The sequence below is a fragment of the Neopelma chrysocephalum genome, unplaced genomic scaffold, assembly GCF_003984885.1.
Source record: "Neopelma chrysocephalum unplaced genomic scaffold, ASM398488v2 Primary Assembly neopelma1_106b, whole genome shotgun sequence".
NCBI classification, from domain to species: Eukaryota; Metazoa; Chordata; class Aves; order Passeriformes; family Pipridae; genus Neopelma; species Neopelma chrysocephalum.
This window is the reverse complement of record NW_020897771.1, coordinates 3,076,075-3,093,808: the sequence shown is the minus strand read 5'-3', so window position 1 is coordinate 3,093,808 and position 17,734 is coordinate 3,076,075. Positions and strand designations below refer to the sequence as shown.

The 17,734-nt window shown below is 40.2% G+C and overlaps 1 protein-coding gene across 12 annotated transcripts in view; it reads left to right on the top strand.

Moving 5' to 3' along the window:
- NAV2 (neuron navigator 2) overlaps nt 1-17,734 on the top strand; it is a 389,060-nt gene that overhangs the window by 244,124 nt on the left and 127,202 nt on the right. For 7 of the 12 annotated variants that reach the window (XM_027696300.1, XM_027696299.1, XM_027696295.1 and 4 more), the window contains exons 4-6: nt 7,916-7,988; nt 14,578-14,815; nt 16,325-16,393. In XM_027696300.1, coding sequence (XP_027552101.1) covers nt 7,916-7,988; nt 14,578-14,815; nt 16,325-16,393 — 380 coding nt within the window. The remainder of the gene's footprint in view (nt 1-7,915; nt 7,989-14,577; nt 14,816-16,324; nt 16,394-17,734) is intronic. The other 5 variants (XM_027696304.1, XM_027696303.1, XM_027696298.1 and 2 more) reach the window with 1 other exon arrangement.

Sequence of the window (17,734 nt, the reverse complement as noted above, 5' to 3'; positions counted from 1 at the left end):
CCTTCAGCTTGGTGATGTCAGAGTTAAAGCTGTTTATATGGAAATTTTTTCTGATGCCTGGTTGTTTGTTTCTTTTTACAGGAGATGTAGTGATAAGCTCTTCACTCTGGAATATCTGAAACAGGTCATAGCTGTTACAAAGCAATTATAAAGCCCAGAGAAGTAAACTTTTTGTCTATCTTGTTGCAAATCTTTGATTTCCAGCCATTGCTTACACACTGCTACTGTGTGATAATGATTATTTTAATTAGGTGCTCCGTGAAGGTATTACAGATCCAGAAAATGTTATTCCTTTGCTCTTCTGTAGAACTGCTTTTATATATTTGAGCAGCCTTGTGCTTGTTCTAAGCAGTTATGCAGGGGAATTTCAGTAGGAGATGTTATCCAGGATCCAGGTGCAAGGAAGGAGGGGGCACATATGTGTTAGTGCCCTTCCAGCCACTGGAGTAAATCCGTTGGGAACAGGTGAAGCCATGACCCTGAGGCGTCGAGACACAAGTATGTGTGTCAGCCAGGCAGAGAGGGAACGCTGTGCTGGGAACGGGCTGTGGCCGGAGCTCCCTTCCCAGGGATCTTTTTTAGACATGAACAGCTGTCAGTGGGTGCATTGCAGGAGACTTTCTACATGAGTTTCATTAAATTCTGGATTCCTGCTGCAAACTCAAGTTAATGATATACAGAGCCTTCAGCACTTGAGCTGGTGCTTGGGGGGATAAAACAGTGTGCAAAATCCTGCGCCTACTGCAGGGAGTGGTTTTAGTGTCAGTCCTTCCTTTTAAGCATTTATGCACTTTGAAAAACATTGGTTTATATAGAAGTCAAGGGTGTTTTGGAAAGACAACTCTCTTCACTAGGTATTGATGGTATTTTACATTTAATCATAGAATGATAGAATGATTTGGGTTGGAAGGAACCTTAAAGCCCATATAGTTCCAATCCCCCTGCCATGGGCAGGGTCACCTTTCACTAGACCAGTGCCATCCAACCTGGCCCTAAACACTTCCAGGGATGGAGCATCCACAGCTTTTCTGGACAATCTGTGCCAGTGCCTCACCACCTATTTCTTCCCTATTTCTAATCTAAACCTGCCCTCTGTCAGTTTAAAGCCATCCTCCCTTTTCCCAGTTGCACAACACGTAAGTTCCAGGTAGAAAAGGATCTTCCATGAGCAGCCAGGGAAGGTGGAAATAATGCTGTTCTCCTTATTACAGATTTACTGAGAGCACAGCCATGGCTTTTCCCCATCTTTTCCTGTTTTCAGTTACACATAAGGAGAGATTTACTGCCAATAATGTGTGCTAAAATCTAGTCAAGTGTCTCTTGACACCAGGAAAGAGTTTCATCTATATCCTAAATTAATGGTTCTCCAGAGGCAGGATTCTTTGTTGATACTTGTTTTGCAAAGTTGAGCTTGTTATTGCTTAACTAATCATAATTTAGAACATCTCAAGATTTCAAATTACTTACAAATTATCCACTTCACCTTTTCAAGTATATTTAAGGCCTGATGCTGAAGAGCTAATCCAAAAATAATTTTTCCAGGGATATTCTTCAAAGAAATTACTCTAGTTTTGTTTTTCCCCATAGGAAAGTTTCAGTTTTAAATAAATAAACCTGAAAAGAAAACAAAAAACTGAAAGAAAGCTGAATTTCAAGATAAACTAGGAACATTTCTACAACCCCTTCCATCTGCCTCTTCCTGAGCAGATTAGCTTTGGCAAACCTTGGGAGTCACCCAGGATTGCCCGAATCCATTTGCAGTATGAGTGTGCCCTTTGGATACTCCTTGTTAGCATTAGAAATTTTGGCTACTGTGAATCAGAGTTTTCTCTGTGGTGCTTAGTGCCCTCGTTTCTATTCAGATAGGGCATGTTGGGAATGAATGTTGAATATTTGTCCCATTATTTCCAGAGGAAGAGCTGAAACACAGGATAGCAAAGGTTTTACCAGGGTCAAATAGAAGAGAATGCACAAGATGAGACTCAGGCTGGTTCTTTAGCCTTCAGTTAGCTCAAATTCTCCTTGTCTTTAAAAACCCAAAGTAACAAAATTTCAACAGAAGAGTCAACTCTTCACATAAATGTGAAAACAGCATGCCCATAAGAATAGATTTTTGTTTCTGTGGCTAGATCTGTCACAACCTGGCTTCAGAATATGGATTAGCTTCATTTGCCCTTATGTTACATCTGTTATTTTTTTTCTAAGATACCCACGAAGTGCTGTCAAAATCCTGAAATTTAATTTTGGGAGATGTTTTTATCCGAATAGTCAGAAGCAGCATATGAACACTTGGAACAACATATTATTGTCTTTTTAAAAGAATAACTACTAATGAAGATTTATTTTAAACTGAGCAATAAGTTAGTATTTATATCCTTCTGGGACAAATGGAATTTACAGTTCTGCCTTGGTATTTCTTATATATAGTTATGTTTAGGAAATAGAGGAAATGAGATGTTATTGGAAGGGAGAACCCTCTCTCCCCCAAAACTCCAGGGTTTTAAGGATTGTCAATGTAATGCCTTGAGATTTTAAGGCTCTTTCTAAATTTTAGGGTATGAAAATATAAATGTAAAAGCTTTATTCAAAAATACAGACAAAAAATAGATTTTACCTTATGAAACAGCTTGTGTTAGGCTCTTTCCTTGTTTCTGCATTGTATGTGAAGTCTGCTGGAATATTGCATGAAGGTTTGTGAGACTTTAAAAACTTCCACATGAAATCAATCTTTTTTCTTTTGAAAATTAATATACTACACATAACATGGAGCCTTAAGTTAAATGGAAAGTACTGGTTTCAGTATAAGTAGAGGGTTTTCTGGTTAAGCTCATAAAACCTGGACATTTATTACTGTAAAAGAAGGGAGCAGAGGTCTTACATCATAATGTGAGAAACTTCCCATGGTTTCTAAGTAAAGGAGCCTAGAGTAAGCTTAATTCTGATTTTTGTTTGAGAAAAACTTACATCTTTCACAAGGGCAGCACTAGTTATAGTTTACCCTGTGTATTTGACTTGGCAGAGTTGGACAGGCAGCTTTGGCTGTAGGAAGTTTCCACATTCAAGTGTTTGTCTGATATAGTCAATGTTCAGCATATATTAGTGCCCACCTGTGAGTCTCCATTTACAAGTTACAGGATGGGGGATATTTTTGGTGGGGTTTTTTTGTCTGTTTGTTTTTGTTTCTGGCATATCCTATTCTACTTATACAGGCCAGGGCAGGTTTTCTCTCTAGCACTGGCAAGAATAGAAATTGAAATTGCTGCCAAGTGACAAACTCAAAAACTCAAATGGGTCTGGTGGCCACTGTGGTCAGAATTGTATAATTGCTGTAGAGTATTTTAGAGAATAGAGGAAAATTTGAATAATACACCTGTGAAAAGCATAGTGAAATGAAAATGAAATAGATGTATTCTGATCCATACCTGAGTTTCGTGTTGTAGGAGCTGGGAAGGAACAAGGAGTGTGCAGGTCTGGTGGGCGTGAAAATGATGATGTGCAGTGATGACCTCTACAGAAGTACTTAGAAATCAGTAAATACTTGAGGCCACTGGTTAGGCTGATAGGCTTTAATGGTGTAACAAAGCAACTGCTGATAATCTGGTCTGTGACAGTTTTCCATATACAACACTTAGCCAGGATGCCTTCTGCCCACATCTTGCCAGGTTATTCATGTTAAGAGGAAATTTTCAGATAGCTGGCTGAAGCATGCCTTTTCCTTCTGTGACTATGAGAATGAGAGTGGTGGCACTTGATATATTATGTGTGAACAGAAATGTAATTCTGCAGGGTTGGGTTTTTTTTCCTGATAATCTCCTAATTATAGGGAAGGAGGAGGAGCCCTGGAGGCTGGCAACCCCTCAAGTCTGAGCTCAGCAGTCCTTGGTTGGCATTTAGGGACATTTCAGAATAAATACCTATTGTGTAGGGTGCGGAACTGATAACACACTTTGATAGTTGACTACACCTGAAATAGTTTAAATGTGGCAATCCAAAATTGCAAATTTATTTGATGCTTTTGGCCGGGAATTTTAATAAGGCTCAGTGTTGGAGACTTCTGGTAATGTTTGCGAGTGAGATAATGACTGTACATGGTTGTCCTTGGTTTTCCTTCTTCTTTTGCACAACTTTCCCATTTTGGATAGGCAGGAAATGAGAGCATCTGACTGCCATCTTTCCTGCTTTGCTTCTGCTGTGTTAAATGTTGCAGACAAAGCAAATGAGAAATCAGAATTGTCAGCCAAAAAACTATTGTAGCTCACAGTGAAAGAGAAAATATCCACTCCCCTTTGGCAGATCCAGTCTTCTCACATCTGCTTAAAGCGTTTAAGCAATATGTGGACTTGGCCAAGAAAGGGCACATTGAGTCTTGGTGATTATTTGCTGCTGAATGCTGCAATTATAAGGAGGCAACTGTTCTTTGTGTTGGAAGCCACCATGATGCAGGTCATTAGGTTTTTGCTTAGACCCATAGAATCATAGAATGATTTAGGTTGTAAGGGATCTTAAAGATCATCTTGTTCCAACCCCCCTGCCACGGGCAGGGACACCTTCCACTATCCCAGGTTGCTCCAAGCCTGGTCCAACCTGGCCTTGGACACTTCGTGGGATGGGGCAGGCACAGCTTCTCTGGGCAACCTGTGCCAGGACCTCACCACCCTTGCAGGGAAGAATTTCTTCCTAGTATATTGCTGAGATCTATCCAGGAACTTCACTTCTCTCCTAGGTACACACATGTAAATGGTCTAACTACCGTGCTGCTACTTCAGAATAGCTTGCTGTCTCCAGCTCTGTATGCACTGGGGGCATCCTTCTCCATAGAACAACATTTTCAGGTTATAAATAGTCCTTACATTAATACAGCGGGGGCTAGAGGCACAATCCATCCTTGGAGCTTTTACAGGTGAAATTCATGAAATGTTACATTGTTGGGAACTCGTCTCTTCAAACAATGTGATTTCTGATTCATTAGACTAATTCAACCAAGATCAGTGTTCTTGGCTCAGGCCCGCAGTTCTTATGTGGGAAGGAGTTTGTATTCTTACCAGCACTAAATTTTAGTCATTTCAGCTACAGTCCTGCATTCAGTGTTTCACATTCTTCTGGGATTTCCTCAAATTCCTTTCTGTTTTCCTTTTCGAGCTCTAGTTTTTTCTTTCAAAATCAACTAATTGCTCACATTTTGGCCATTGCTGTCCTGAAATGTTGTTGATATCACATATAGTCTGTAAATGTTAGCATTTGAGTCACTGATATATTTATATCCTTCACTTTTATTCTCTTAGTGAATTCCTTGTACGTGCAGTGCTGTACATCCCCATAGGATCTTACTGTAGTTCTTTAATTTCTGAACATAAAGGGTTTGCTTTTGCACACCCCTCTTATTCCCCTTTATATCATCATCTGATTTTAAGTAATGAAATTAGGGTATTTCCCTGCTTCTATAATATTTTGATTCTTATAATTTCTTGACTGTAATGCAAGTCACAGATTTTTTATTTCTATGCCTTGTATATTTTTTTCTGCATTTTGTATTACTCTATTTTTTTTCTCATTCCTTTTCCATACCAGTAGAGCACCAAGAGCCTCTGTTTCTCACAGCTTTTAGCTGGACAGTACAACTGGTGTGTCGAGGTAGCCTCTCTGACCTTTTATACAACAGCGAGGTCCAGGTTACTCAATCTGTGGTCCCAATACAGACCTGTGATGGGGAGTCATCCGTCAGTCTAGGGGTGCTGTATCTTAATTCAATGGCTCAAATGCTCAGTAAAAACTAGGGGGTTGTCCCAGGAACTGGAATGATTTTAAAGGGGGAGCTCTTTGAATCTGAATAGGATCTGCAATGAGATTAGGAGGTCAGCAAGGATTTCTATGTAGAACCAAGAACGAGGATGTGGATGAAGAACTCATTACCCAGATGTAAATCTCAATCCTGTGCTCACTCAGTCCTAAAGGAAAATTTAAGCAAAGATGAGGGACCTGGGAAGAGAAGCAAGCAGAGCAGGACTAAAGAGCTACTGCAGATGTGGTGTGGAGATGAGATATTGCTTATCTTTACTCACTAACCTGTTTACTGGGAGAGGAGCCATCTACCCACAGCTGTGGGAGACTGGAAATGTTCTTGGAATGATGCAGCTTGTCAAGTGCAGGTAGCAGAAATGGTTTGATTCTTTTATGTGGTGTTTAGTCTTGGAAAGGTGAACTTTGGTTTTCCAGTGAAGTCCCAAATCACCTCAATAAAAGACCCACAATGAAAACTTGAAAGGGTTGTTGAGTACTGAGGAAGGAAATGGGTCGAGATTGACGGTCCGATTACACTGTGGATAAATGAGCCTTTGAACTGCACCCTGCTCCAAACTCCAAGGTCTGAACGTTACAGGAAATGTGTTCTTTGGTGTCACCCTGGTTTTTGGAGTATATCATTTACTCAAAGTACTTTGTGTACTTTTTAGTGTATCTCAAAGTATAATGAGGTTGATAAAAGTTTTGAGTATATCAGTGTTTATAATTGTTGAAATCACAGTGCAGCAATGCCAATAACTTTTCCCACCCCCGTAATAGAAGAAAATGTTTTTATTGTTATACTTATGGACAATAAATGAAAGTACCTTGAGAGAAGGTAGGTGTGGAAGGTTTTCTGGCAGCATTCCCTTGTGTTTCCTTATTACTTTGAGAAGGATGGGGAGCTCAGGTCAGGTGCTGGGAGCTCAGGCTCTAAAATGCCACCCAGCCCTCACTTGTGTGTTTTTTTGAGGGCAAAAAACCTCAGGACCTCACAGGGCAGCTGGGTTTTTCACATTTCCTCTTGATGTCTCCATACTGCACAGAATAAAGGTAGTTATACAAGAGCAAATGTGGGCTTTGGTGTCTGTCTCCTTCCTTATCCAACTGTTTGGTTGCAGTGTTTCGGGAATTAATAAATTAGTGCTTGAGAGATATTCAAACACAGAGACTCTATTTTATCGCTTGCTGATTACTATGGTTAAATAAAAAACCACACACAAAACATCACATTTCCTAAAATGTTGTTCCTTGGAGCTCCTCCAGGCGTCAAAGCTTAGGCTTTTGCATGGAAGTGTTTTGGTCTGGGGTGGGAGCTGGCATCTCTCTGCGTCTTCTAATTATGACAGAAGAGCTTCAATGGGAACTTGGTGGGAAACTAAGTGTGAGGCTACTGTAAGATCTCTCTTGTGATGTTGAGATACCGTGGAAAACATGCCTGACTCATCCAACCTCTCTGGAGTTCACTTTCTTGCGTAGGATTTGATTCCAGTCTGTATATAGAGTCCCTACCTGGTCAAAATTCATTTTATCCCATGCACCATATTCCCATTGTACCCTCTCTCTGAGGGGCAGGATGTGCCCTCAGTGTTCCCTGTCATTTCTGACACGCAGGGAATGTCGTGAGTGAACGTTTTTTGGATTCCAGATGGGGCTTCCGGTTACAGCTTTAATATTCAACTGTTTGTGTGGCTGGAAACTTTTGCCAGCTGTCAACTTCAGAGCAAGTGGCAATCTACCTTCTCAAACAAATGTGGCCTCCATGTTTATTTTCAGTTTCATGTTTGTTATACCTACTGTAGGTTAAGAATCCTGGCACATAACATCCTTGACCCTCTAGTAGAATGTGTAGTGATCGCCTCTTGTGGGTGGAGCATTAACTGACCTGCTTCATGCAAGTGCAAATAACAGAAAGCCCTGCCCCATGGAATAATCAATTTATAATCAATGTAGTAATCCATTTAGGACCTCAGTAACTTAGGGAGTTTCCTACCGTGCTTTCCACATAATGAGCAAAGGGACTTTCTACGAGACGCAAAGACTAAGTGTGTTTAAGTGTGGCGGGAGATGAAAGTAAATAATTATTACAATGTACTTTCTTTTTGTGTTTCCTTTTTGTTTGTTTGTTCTTGAACAGATTGAAAACATAGATGCATGCCTGAGTTTCTTGGCTGCTAAGGGGATTAACATTCAGGGGCTGTCAGCAGAAGGTGAGTGCATTGGTTGTTTAAAATTTGATTTTAAATAAGGCACCTCAATTACTGCTTGTAAATGCAACCACAGCATGAAGTGTAAATTAAATTTTTGACAGTCTTTGCTTCTTTTTCCCCCCATCTCAGCATGAAAGGTAAGTAAAATATATACACAGCTGACTTGTAAAAATAATCAATGAAACTAAATTAGAATTCAGTCACTTTTTTGTTACTTTCTGTTCTGTTGAAAACCAGAATTTTCTTATCTCAGTTCTAAAATTGACACACTGAGCAGTGTACATTTTACAGATATAAATGAACTGCTGGCAGTTGCTTGCTTTTTGAGAAAGAAACTTATTTCCTTTGTCTTCAATTATTCATATCTGAACAACTGTCCTGCTTTCTTCTCTTTTTTAAAGAAAGGTTATTTTTTTAAAAATTTGCTTCCAAATGCATGAAACAATAAAATCCAAATGTTTTGAACCAAAATGAAAAAAAAGAAGACATTTTGACTTCTAATTAATCATTCTGCTTTTGAAGAACACCAGAATGTTTCTGAAACCCAAACATGACTCAATTTGCTATATTCCTTTATGCCAGTGCGTGATACCTGCCAGCGTTACCTGCTGGCTCAGAAGCTGTTTCACTATTATGTTATTAAGAGATCAAACAGATTTCTGTCATCCTCAGCACCAGCTTTCACTTGTATTTTTTATTTAAATATGCTGGAAAAGCAGTTGGGTTCAGTAGCTGAATATATTATTTAACGTCTCCATCAGTGCTTCACGGAACAAATGTGTGGCATCAGGTGAGATTTCAAGTTACATTTGATGACTGACTCTTTCTGAGCTCAATTTGGAGGAGGAGGTTACAGCACCAAATCGTGCGCTTGTGTGCCATTAACTGGAGTGCCTGTATATTTAAAGACATGGTTTGTTTTCTCTGAAGGAATCCTACAGCTCAAATGAGGAAGGCAGGAAAGGATGTGTAGGTGTGCTGGGCTGACCTGGTCTGGCAGCTGGCTCAGTCCTGGCAGGATGGGGAGAGAATAGGAAGAGCAAAAGTGACAAAACACATGGATCAAAATAAAGGTAGTCTCATGACTGAGGGAAAGAGGAAGAAAAATGCAAAACAAGCAATGCTGAGGCAGTCACTCACCATCACCCCCAAGCAGACAGACGCCCTGCCAGGAAACACCCTCAACACCCTCCCACCACCCATGTCAATGTTTGTGACTGAATGTGATGTCACATGGCATGGGGCAGCTGGGTGTCAGCATGGGTGTCAGCTGTCCTGGCTGTGCCCCCTTCCAGCCTCTTGCCCACCTCCATCCTACGCCCCAGGGCAGGTCGGTGTTGGATAAAGAGAAAGCCTTGACACAGTGCATGTACTGCTCAGCAGTAGCCAGAGCACTGGTGCCTTGTCAACACTACTTTAGTCACAAATCAAAAACATACCTTATGAGCATGGTTTGAAGTCTTTGCTGAAACACACTTTTCCTTATTGATGAAAAAAGATGTTAATGGAATGTTTGCCAGATAACCACAATGGATGTACCTGATGGTGAAACCATTGTGTACACAGCTTTTACATATGTACCTACATGTAAAAACCCCATAAAAATAGAAAAAAAATATAAAATTACTGGAAAATTGAAGCTACTATTTAAAAAGAAATCATTAAAAATTACAGTTTAAAATTACACGTTAACAGTTTAGCAAATAGCTTAAAACATTCCTTGCTGTCCTCCAAAGGAACTCTCCTACCTCATCCCAGTCTGTGGGATCTTACAAGTCACTGTAAAACGTGTATTTGAAATGCGATGTCGCTAACTTTGAGGTGGTTTGTAAGTGTGGAAAGCAAAATAGCACATATTTAGTACACATTGTTCTAAGCTGAATATACCACAACTAATAGAAGAGGAGGCTGAATGTTAGGTGTATCCTTAAGCTGGTTTAGAACAGAAACAAGTATTTTCCTCCAAGGTGAAGCTCTACTAAGCTCTGCCCGAGTACAGCATTAAGTGCCTTGATTGCTCAGTTATAATCAGGAGGAATCTCATGTCAAGAAAAGAAAGTGTGAGCTAAAACTTCAAACAGCAGAAAGTTTATTTACCAGGAAATGATGAAAAAGAAAATGCCATGGAGTCTGTTGTAAAAGCCAATTTTGACCTTGACGTGGTATGTATAAATATTCTAAAGATACAATAAATTTCACATTATTTACCTGGCTTGATACAAGGCAAAATCTAAGTGAAATAGCAGAGTAGTTGACAAGAAAAATGTCTGGGTGTACAAAGTTGGCAGCGTAGTGTTGCTCACGCTGGGGAAGGGACAGCATGATTAATGTTCATGGTGCTCCTGCCAAGTCTCAAGTCAGACCCAGCAGGATCCATGTTATCCCATGGCTTCGCTGATTTGGTGTTTCTTCCTTTCTTTTACACTGTGTAGGAATTAGTGTATTAAATCACACGGAAGCTAAGAAGGGACCCATAATGTTTGCTGCCAACACACAAATGAGAACCTTTACTGGCTCTACCACTAACACCGAAGGAAGAGTGTGACAACTAGAGAGGGGAGGGAAGGAACTATTTTTTTATAAAATAAAAGACTTTGAATGCAACAATAAAGTAAATTTCTTTTTATACTCGTTCCTAAACTGTGCTGAGGAACACAGAATCATTTAAAATGAAGAGTGCCATTACCAAAAAGCCAGTGTTTCTGTGCAAGCTGCCAAGACCTGCTAGGTCAATGCAAATAATTTATTTACTTCACTGGCAGATCCTCATCTAGGAGGAAAGAAAAGGCTATGATTGCTTCCAAACAGGAATAATCATTGAAGTCTCCTGGATTGCTTAAGAACATGTATTTTTCAATAGTGCAGTTTTAGTGTGCAGGGAAGTTAATGAGTCGAAGCTGGAATTTGGATGACTCCTAAATGTTGAAATAATTTGGAACTTCATGTGTCATATCCTTCCAGTATTGAAAAGTCCAGCTTTGATATATGTGTGTACCACTTAGACATAGTCCATTTTTATGGATGTGTGCAGTGGAGATCCTAAGGATCTGCAATCACTGATGATGACCATGTTATTATGCTAGAAGCAGGTCCCCTTCTCCAGCAACAGGGAGGCAAAATGCATTCCCTTATCAAAGATTTTTAGATCCTAAGATCCCCTTTTGTAAAGAAGACTACGGAGACAATTTCTCTTCTTGCTGCAGTTTTTTATTGTCCATTGCTTTGAGCTGTCTCTCCACACCCACGCTCTTAAAATTGTCTCCACACTGAGCAAGATTTTAGACTCCTGGAATTGCAGCTGCCCAGCGAAGCTAGCTCTCCTTCCATGCAATATTTCCTTGCTGCCAAGATTTTGAAGATTATGGAGGACATAAATGTGAAGTAGAAAATCAAACTGATGTCCTAGATAGCAGCTGCACCTCTTCTGAGTTGCAGATTAGCTGGATAATGATCAGCTGCACAAATCACAGAACCATAAAACGATGAAAGAAAATGCCTCTCTAGATTTTGGAACAACCACAGCTCAAGCTTTTGCCTCTGAAATGACATTCACGCTTCTGTAGGTAAATGGAGTTCGGTGTACACAGTCCGCAGTACTGCGGTTCCCCTCTCTTCAGAGCAGAGGTGTTCTCCCAGCAGGTCCACGTCCTTTTTGTGTTGGGGACCCCAGAGCTGGATGCAGCACTGCAGGGTGGGGACTCACCAGAGCAGGGCAGAGGGGCAGAATCCCCTCCCTCCACCTGCTGCCCACGCTGCTTTGGGTGCAGCCCAGGACACGGTTGGTTTCTGGGCTGTGAGTGCATATGTCTGGGTCATGTTGAGCTTCCTGTCAACCAATGCCCCCACCAGCCTTCCCTCCTCAAGACTGCTCTCAATCCATTCTCTGGTCAGCCTTTCTTTACCTTTTCTCTGTCCTGAACTTTTTCTTTTTTACATTTCCACCAAACCCAATGATTTTTGTGAAGACAGAGAAGGATGGTTGGCAAGTTACAGGGGTGAAATTCCAGCTGTGTGGGAAACAAGCAGCAACAGAGATATTCCAGGGTGAAAATTTCCAAAGAGTAGATTTGTGGGAATTCCTGTGAAAGCCAAGTTCCAATTCCCTCTCAAGTATCCAAAGTGTTTGTTTCCAATATCCAAGACAGTAATTTTTGGCTCCACATTTAAAATGGATGGGTCACATCCTTGTCCTTATCTAAGTCAATACGAATATTGGAGCTGACCATGGACTGGAGGGGACTTGAAGCAGGAAGCAGTTGAGACTATGCTGATGGGCAGAACACAGTGAGGCTGAAGTACTCTTTGAAATACTCTTTTTGTACAAAGTGCAGGGGTGAACTGCCAGGAGAATTACCTCAGTCTTAAAGATAAGAGAAACAGGGCTACCTCTGAAAGTCTGGTTTGAAATATTTTGCTTCAAATCCAGAGGGAAAGCGACTGCTTTAACTAATTAAAGGGGTTTTTCTTTTGATTATCATGTTTTGGTCACCTTAGAAAAAAAGTCAAAAGCAGGTTGCTCTTCTGATAAATACAACAGAAGGCAGGCAGCCATAGAAAGCCACAGATTTTAGGTGGGTTATTGTTATAGTTGCCTCTCATTTCATATGGAAATCAGTTTCCAGTTGCTTATAGCTTTGCTAAGTTTAAAAAAGCAGGCCCATGGTAATTTCTTTTATCTTCTGGCCTGTATTTGTGCAGTTAAGCTTCCCAGTGCCTCTGGGTCTGTTTAGTTATGCTTCAACCTGTGATTAAATGCTACTTTCCTTACAATTCCCATGAGTAATTTGAGTTCTTTACTGGAGATAAGGAGATCCTTTTTAGTGTGCTCTGCTGTCTTTTGTGTCTGTTTTACTTTATTGTCTACTTCCATCCCTGTCCTCCCTAGCTGCGCACAGATTATTGAAGAGAACCTGCGGATTAGAGAAGGAACCTGCCTGATGCTGATGGCAGTGGGAGAAGGTTGTGTTTGTGCATGGCACTGTGTGGGAGCAGGAGTGTACTGGGAGAAGGGGAAAAAAGCAGGATTAATTGGGACCCTACTGTTCAGGGAGAGACTAAAACTGGCCAAGAAAACAAAGAGTGAAAATGTCTGCTGAAGGGCACTGGGAATGATAATCCTTTAAACAAGGGAGTGAGGAGACAGTGATGGGAGAGAGCACTGGTGGAGGGGCCAGACTGCAGGGAGATAAAAAATGGATAAGGAAATTGAGTCAAGAAGCATGAGACGAAAGGCATATCCTAGGTCGGGGTGTGATGGCAGGGCCACTTAGGGAAGGTCTAGGATTCTCTGAGGACATGGGCCGAAACAAATTTAAGAAAGGAAGTAAATTCTGTTGGTGGTTAGGAAGAAAAAGTAGATTGAGGTGCAGGTAGACAAGGAGACTGAAGCTGGAAGCTGATACAGAAAGGAAAGCAACAGTTTTAAGCTGTGAGCCTGAGATTTACTGGGTAAAGTGTTTAGGATTAAGAGCAGGAGCTTGTTTGTACAGCCAAGACGTGAGCAGAAATGTGGCTGGGAGAGGGAGTAGAGGATAGAGCAGAGCCCATCATAAATTCAAAGCAACCTTTCAGCCAGAACTGGGAACAGAAATCAAAATTCTGGTTCTTGCCTTTATGTCTTGCCATATGTCCTTTTCTTCCCATCTTGCACTAACCCGGGACATAAAAGCATAGGGCAGCAGTAAGCTGTATTTGTTCCAGTGCTCTGTACAGCACATAGAAGTTCAGCTGTTTGATGTACCTTTCTTAATTCACTTTTTAAATTTAGGAAATTAAACATGGTAAATAATTAAATCATGACACATTAAGGTTGTCTGCAAGACAATTTGCACTCTTGCATATTAATTATCAACTGTGTGGTCTGATAAACCTCTTCATCTTTTTATTTCTGTTTGCTTTTACATTTTTGCATTTGATACTGCGTAGAAGAACAGGATGACATTTAGGAATTGAAAAGTTTATGTATTCAATGTCAAGCTTTCTTTAAGTGTGTTGGGTATATATTCCTTATCAGCCAGTGATAGTATCAAACTGGTAATTATCTATTTTAATACAGCTATTTCACCTGTAGTCATATTTTCTAGTGCAAAACTTGCATCAGACTTTCTTAGTGGAAATTATTAGTGTGATATTCCAGAAATTATATAGTACTGTGTGAGAACTAAGTAGTTTTTCTTCCTTGTGCAAATTTAGGACTGAGAAATCATTTACAGTGTGCTGTCATTAATACACTTGTTTTTGTGGGGATTCTGTTTAGGGTTTTTTAGTTGCTTTAGTGTAAAGGAAAAGTTTAAAGGAACTAAAGGAACTTGCTTTTGAAGCAGACTGGCATTAACACAGACTATAGCAGAAATGTGAGACATCGCTCAGTCACCGCAGGGAAGAAATTAGTTATTTATTTTTTGTTGGTGCTCACTGGTAATCAACTGTAATGCCAATTAGATGTGCAGAAAGAAACTTGTCCTAAAGGATATCCCAAAGGAACCTGGTTCAGACAGAGTTCTGGGGATACAGTGGCTGACCCGCTGTACTGTCAGAGAGAAAAAAATCACTGGTGGCTGACGAGTGACTTCTGATCATTGCCTTGCAGAAATCAGGAATGGGAATCTAAAGGCCATCTTGGGCCTTTTCTTCAGTTTATCTCGATACAAGCAACAGCAACAGCAGCCACACCACCATCCGTCCCAGCAGGCTCCCCCAGTGTCCCAGCAAGCAGGGCCTCCATCCCAGTGCCAGGTCGGGGTTCCAGCTCCGCTCCACACTCCGTGCCAACAGCCCCCGCAAGCTGCACAGCATCAGTTCAAAGCACAACCAGAAATGCAGTCCAGGTGAGGAAGTTTCCTTTCAAGTTGTTTTTTTCATTGTTTATCTCTTTTTTTGCTTCTCACTAAAGGTCTTGCAAAGCCAAAGAAACTCCTTTCTTTAGTTCCTCTCTAGAATAAAGTGTGTTGGAAATGGAATGCTGAGTAGCAGTTGACTTCGTGCCTTTGGAAATCAAAACAGATGTGTTTAAATATGTTCTCAGTGCTGGAAATCTGCAGCCCAATGGGACTAACATACCTGCTAGACCAAGGAACCACAGTGTTTTTAAAGGATGTTTTTCTCACTATTTTGCTTCTTTCTAGTCACAAAGCTCGCACCTTGTTGCCCTTACAGAACATCTTTTTTTAGGCATATGAAAACCAACTTCAGTTCTCAAATTACAAGAGTTTCAGTCCCCACTAAGAAGTGGAAGGCTCTGACAGTGGTAAAAGAAATAAAGCTCATAACACCTGGTGGCAATCAAAATCAAATCTAGGCTGCTTGGTCAAAAATAATATGCTACTGGCTTTACATGAAAAATAATTTTCATAATTGGTGTTTGTTGGCACTCCTAAATCAGAGTACAGATGAATAGAAAGGGTCTTTGTTTCCTGAATGTCTTTAATACTAGAAGTGCTCTGTCCAGGTTAGAACAAAAGCAATTTATGAGGCTGTACCACAGTGAATGCATGTACAGCCTTCTGCTGGTCTGACCCTTCCACCACTGAGACAGTGAGGGTTTAGTGGGGATGACTGGGCAGAATTAAAAGCAGAAGCCATGTTTGCACAATTACTGAAGTATGAAGGCTTTTTTGTTTTTACATATCTCAAATTAAGGTGTATTTGTGTTCACACATACTGAGGTGAACGCTGGCTTAGTTGCTGCTTTATGAGGAATATGAACAGTTTAACTGGAGCCTTCCAATTGAGACTACTCAGAATTTATTTGGGTTTTGCTTCTGTCTTTCTTCACGAATTATGCTCATTAGGGTGCAAGCAAATAGCTTTGTGTAATTGAAAAACACGATCTTGCTACAGCACTTATAAGCTTGTACAGGAAATAATTAGCATAAAACAAAGATGTGTTTGAACATATTTCTGCAACGTTTCTGTCAAAAACGTGCGGAGATCCATGGGACCATTTGAACATTGATACTTTCAGTTTGTTGTGTGGATCAGACTGGGTTTCAAATGATTGAAATATATATATCCTGAAGATCTTAAATGTCATGTTTTCGTAGTATATCCAAAAGTGCTGAGATTCTGCAGAAAATACATATAATAACGGATTGAGATGGAAAAGAGGAATAAAGTTGGGGGTTGCATGCAGATTTGCACGTTCATTACTCCGTAAAAATTACTTAATTTCAAATTGTAGGAGTTTTGACCTGAAGTCACACTTGGGCAAGAAGGTTTTAATTCCTGTGCAATTCATCAAAGGTCTTTCCTCCTTAAAGCTGGTTACTAAGTTCAGTGGCTTAAAAAAGAATTTTCTTTGTTCACTGTTATCTTCCGCTTTTTCTTTCCTGTCACAGTGCATCTCCCAGGGACTCATCTCAAAGCAAAATCATCCGATTCACTCTTGGTCAGAAAAGGTCTTCTAGGTTAGCATTTCTTCATCTTCTGCAAAGCATGAATAATCCTTTTGCAATAATTCTGGATGCATGTTTAGGGTTCCTGTTGAAAACAGTTTGTAACTAGGTGTTTACAAACAGCTGAAATGTGAAAGTTTTAGATGGATTTAATTTTTTTCTCTCTTTTTTTTTTTTTTTTTTTTTTGAGGTGTGGAATGCATTTTGGCCCACAAGAAAATAATTTGATTTTCTTGTTCTTATGAGCTTTTGCTTTTGAGAACAAAACATGGTTCTGGGAGTTCTTGCCCCACTGCACTAATTATATTTTGATCTGCATTATTGAAATCATAGAATCGTAGAATGTTTTGGGTTGGAAGTGACCTTAAAGATCATCTAGTTCCAACCCCCATCTGACTTGCATCAGGTCTTAGCTAGTGAGGAGAACATCACATGCATGATATGAGCCAGACAGCACCATGTGGGTCTGTCTCATCAGAGCTCCTGCACTGCCCAGGGTCTCGCATTGAGCACATGTAATTTCTCTCAAAGTGATTAATAAATATTTCAGTCAATCTTTTTCCTGGCTCCCAGCATGACTTGCATGCTAGCTCATCTGACCATCTCATCTCAGTGATCATAAGGGTTACTGTGTTATTAATCATGTTTATTTTACTACTATGATATATTTAAATGTTCTAATAGTATATAGTTTTACATTGGTACCCTTTTTGCTAAGCTTGTGAATTATGACTTATGATCTTTATTCAGTTTGTCTAGATTGTTATTTCTGCTGTAAAATTCGGATTTGTTTCCCGCATCTTATTTCTTTTATGATAACAATGAAGCTCTGCAGAATAACCCCTGTTAAAAAAAGTTCCATGCTTCCTTTTCATGTTCTCCCTTGATCATAATTATGGTTTGACAGTTCATATTTGCCTATCAGAGGTGCTGAGGAGTAGTAAAGGAGAGTGTTCTCCAAACTCAGTACCTTGTCTCTAATAGCAAGAACCTGGAAACGACTCTCAAAACCTGTTTTTCCCCCTTAGATTTCACAGGCACTGCTGTGAATTATCTTGACCTAATACCAAAAGCAGGGGCTTAAAATCAGTCAGTTCTACAGAGGGAAAAAAAAGTCTTAAGAGAAAGGATATCTTCAAGGGTGCTTTTAGCACAGAGGTTTTTTATTCTTGGTGTGTTTTTACTTGCAGTGACAATACTGACTTGGATGGAAAACTTGTCACTTCTTAAGTGGTCACTTGGTTTGAGTAGCTTTATTTATTTTCAAATGTGACAGATTTGCAAAACCTGTGTGGGCATGTGTGGAGGGAACATTGTCCCTACTTATCCATCAGTATGGGAACATTGTCCCTT